The 4,188-nt window shown below is 38.2% G+C and overlaps 1 protein-coding gene across 1 annotated transcript; it reads right to left on the reverse strand.

The window, feature by feature from the left end:
• Nucleotides 1-1,653: 1,653 nt before the first annotated feature.
• On the reverse strand, nt 1,654-3,161 carry LOC116018956 (protein MITOFERRINLIKE 1, chloroplastic). The gene has a single exon (XM_031259012.1). It carries the CDS (start codon nt 3,145-3,147, stop codon nt 1,939-1,941), a length of 1,209 nt encoding a protein of 402 aa, XP_031114872.1. The 5' UTR covers nt 3,148-3,161; the 3' UTR covers nt 1,654-1,938.
• Between the last annotated feature and the right edge of the window lie 1,027 nt (nt 3,162-4,188).

Below are 4,188 nucleotides of genomic sequence, written 5' to 3' on the forward strand. Positions count from 1 at the left end.
GGGGGGGGGGGGGGGGGGGGGGGGGGGGGGGGGGGGGGGGGGGGGGGTCTTTGGGTCTCCTTGTGTGCAGAGTGTAAGTGTACAGGAAAGGATGGAAACTGAGGACTGATTGGGCAACAATACAGCTCAATATTTTAATCATCATAAATGAAACATAGACAAAGGGCATTTTATCAACAAAACATTAGGCCGGTTACACTAAAACAAATTTTGGCTGGGATACCCCTAAAATAAAATAACATAATGGAAATCATTTACTTAAGCAAGGTATTTTGAGTCTTTGGAGGACAAACTAAGATATAAGAGACTAATATAGTATGTACATGTTGAACATGGACTTGTCGGCCCAAAGATGTACTGGTTATAAAGGTTTTTAACAAAGAAATAATTAGGGATAGAAGAAAAAGAGATAGGTTGATGCTGGCTTGGATTGAAGTCTTTAAGAAAGAAATGCTAGCTCAATGTATTACAACACGTTTGGTTCATGAAATGAATTTTAGAAAAATAAGAATCCTATTCCATGGAGAAAGGAATAGGCAAGTAATAGAATAGGAACTTAACCCAACGGGGTAGCTCAAGTGGCAAGTGAGCTCTCTTTGTGGGGAGGAATTTCGGGAGAACCCGGGTTCAATTCCCACAAGTGACGATTCCCCTTGGGCCAGCTCTTGTGCCTCTCGGAGCGAACGTGGGTGGACCCCGGACCGTTAAACGGACGGAGAGAAAGACCCTGTAAATTTACCAAAAAAAAAAAAAAAAATAGAATAGGAACTTTGTTCCATTGTTTGGTTCTCAGAAAGAATAGATTTCAAGAATTGTATCCTAATGTTTGGTTGGATTAAGCAATAGAAATAGAATAAGCATTTAAAGACAAAAATACCCTCCATGCTTATGTGTCTATATGTGTGTTGAATAATAACAATAATAATAATATCATACATTTATAATACATGACAAAAATAAGTTATTAAATAAAGGAAAATTCTTTAAAAAATAAATAAATAAAGGAAAATTAGGCATTAACAAAAATAGACTATAAATAATATATATATACACACACACACACACACACTATAATAATAATAATAATAATTGTTATTATAGAATACAATTCTAATACATAACAAAAATAGGTAAATGTAAATTAGACATTGCCAAAAATAGGACTATCTGAAAACTCAAGAATAACCTAAAACAAGTCTACCAACCACTTGTGTATACACAATAATAATAACTTTTATTATAATAACTTTTATTATAATAAAATTATAATGTATATAGAACCAACCCCCTCCAAAAAAAAAAAAAAAAAAAAAACACCTGTGCTCCTTTCTCAAATCATGAACAAGTAATATATTTCAACTCTAGTACACCTAGTGACTCAATATCCTTCACTGGGTATAGCCAGGGACACTACCATCTTACGATTAACCAATAAAATGAAGCCACATCCAACAAACATGTTAAGTTCAACATATAGTCTCCCTCTTGCAGTCTAGCCCAAATTAGAAAACTAGGCAGCACTGCTAACCTACAAAAGAAATGAAAGCCAAGCAAGACCAACACAACTGAAAGAATTATGTTGTAGCATTTCGCAGCAACTAACTTTAGCCTTTAATCCAACAAGTTACAAACTAAGCAAACTATACAAGTCTGTCCTCCTTAAAAAGCCTTTGAAATTCAACCAAACATCCTAAACATGAGGTCATTATTAATCATCATAACTATAAGTTGAATGGTATACTATGACTAGTGAAGATAACTAAGGAAATAACAAATATAAATTGCCTCAAATCCAGAAATACATATTTAAAGAGCTTCTAAAGTATTGCCTTTAAAATAAGACAACAGGTACAAGTTCAGTTGCATATATAATTCAAAGGGATATAGAACAAGAGGGCTCACCAATAGGGCATACTGCATTGGAACTACGATTTAAATTCACAAACTTGGATTGGCTGGTGCAGAGGGAGCAAGAGCCTCCTCAGTTTGAAGTTCCTTTTGCTTCAGATACTGCTCCAAAATTGTAAGTCTAGCCGTCTCAAATGCAAAGTATCCTAAAGCCGAAAAGCAAGAACTATGAAGCACTCTAGGCCCCATTCCTCGCGTAAATCCCACCCATCCTTCTTCCCTCAAAATCTGCCTCACAGTAGCAGAAACACCACTAACCATTGCAGCAGCAACCTTATTTACGGCTTCCCCGTGAACTTGGGTCATCAATCTAGTCTTCACCACATCCAAGGGGGTTGTCAATGAAGCTGATATTGCCCCAGCCAACGCCCCGCAACAAACGCTCTGATACGGCTCCAATTTCGCCTGCTTACTCTCCTTTATCACTGCAGCCTTCAAGTACTCGAACGACGAATAACTAAGCACACCAGCAGGCAAATTCCTCAACAATGTAGCACTATATCCCGCATATAACCCTAAGACACCATCTTTCTCCAAAATCCTGAGTAAAACCTCCCAAGACCTCCCCTTAGCCCCGGCCTGCATTCTCTGTGTGATTAATTCTTTGGGCACCATTATAGCAGAAGAGACTATATTCCCCATTGCGCCAGCGGTTGGAGGGATGAGGAGAGGAGGGTACTGAGGTAATTTAGCCAAAACCGATTTCCCAAACTCACAAGTCCCAAAGTAGACGGCAGAAGAAAAGGTAGACCCAACAATCACAGCTGAAACCCCACTGTAAAACCCAAGAATCCCCTTGCTTTGGAAGGTTTTCACAACGGCATCCATAGTACCGCTATAAATTTCGGAAGCGCCCTTGGTCTGGAGCTTGGTTTTGATAGTATCGAGAGGGTGAAGACACACATAGGTGAAGGCACCTGCAATGCCGCCGGCCCCGGCACCAATGAGAGCCCTTTCGAGAACAGAGAGGTTCTTGAAGAGAGCCTGGACTGTCGGGGAGGCTGGTTTCAGCCAATTTTGAGGAGAGGGTTTGGGGATTTCAGGGTTCTTGATTTCGGTTTGAAGAGAAACGGAGGTTGAGGAGAACCTAAGATGGGCATTTGTGCGGCGGCGGCGGTGGTTGGGGGTGGGAAGAAGAAGAGTGTTGAGATTTGTGAAGAGGGAATTGAAATCGGACTGAAAGTGGGGAAGGAGGAGGCTGAGGGACTGGGAGTGAGAGTGGCCGCTTCGAGTCTCCATTGCAAAAGCTTCAATGAGCTTTTGGGTGAATTGTGAACTCCACACGAATATACATTTTAACATTTGGTGGTTGGAGGGGTAAAAATGTAAAATCGCACTTTTGTCCCTTCATTATTCCAATTTTTTTTTATTCAATTTATCAATTTAATCCTAAGGCCTTCTCCAATAGTTAAGAGTTTGGTGTAGTTTTTGAGGAGATTTTGTAAGTGTGATTAGGAAAGAAAAGATGAAAAGGGGAAAAAAAAAAACAAAAAATAAAATCTAGCAACAATTTAAAAGAAAAGTGAAAGGCAATTACACGCCCCTGGAGCGTCCACTGGGCGCGCAAGTAGGGCGCAACGCGTACAGGCTTTATAGCTTCTCTGCTTTTTGGGTCCCATTTATATTGCAAAATCCCCAAATTTGCAGTATGAAAATTTCTCTTCTCTCACATATTTATCACTCCTCCACCTCATCCCTTTTTTCTTAAAATCCGTGTAAAATCCATCAATGGGGATGGCCTAATAGAGTAATAGAGTCGGTCCATAAAAATTAGGTTGTATTTAATATTCAATCAAGATTTTTATACATTGTGTAAACTTGTTTAGTTAGAGAAAATTAGGATTTCACTTTCATTTTTTTAGTACTATTCACTATGTTACAATGTAGTATATGTTCATAACTACTTTCTCAACTTATTGAAGCACAAAAAGTCAGCAGCGTTTTCACAGAGTCTCGAACCCACCCACTTCCACATTTAATTCTAAGTAAATTCATTTGTTTGGTTATATGAAATTGCAATTCTTTCATTTTCACATAATTAGAATCTTAGTATTTTTAGTTTCTCCTTTTTTTCGAAGAAAAAAAAAATCTTTCCCAATTGTTTGGTTGCAAGGAGGAATTTAGGTGTGAAATAAATTGTATTTTTATAGGGAAAGAATAATGTGGAAATAAAGTACGAATTGACTCCATTGTTTGGTAGGAATTAATAGAATCATTGTGAATTTCAATTATAGTAGTTGATAGTGTTAATTCTCTCATGTATTCCAACACACAAAATAT

The sequence above is a fragment of the Ipomoea triloba genome, chromosome 5 (assembly GCF_003576645.1).
Source record: "Ipomoea triloba cultivar NCNSP0323 chromosome 5, ASM357664v1".
Classification (NCBI taxonomy): domain Eukaryota; kingdom Viridiplantae; phylum Streptophyta; class Magnoliopsida; order Solanales; family Convolvulaceae; genus Ipomoea; species Ipomoea triloba.

What these genes read in the sequence shown, in the direction of transcription:
- LOC116018956 (XM_031259012.1), bottom strand. Translation starts at nt 3,147, where the DNA reads ATGGAGACTCGAAGCGGCCACTCTCACTCCCAGTCCCTCAGCCTCCTC.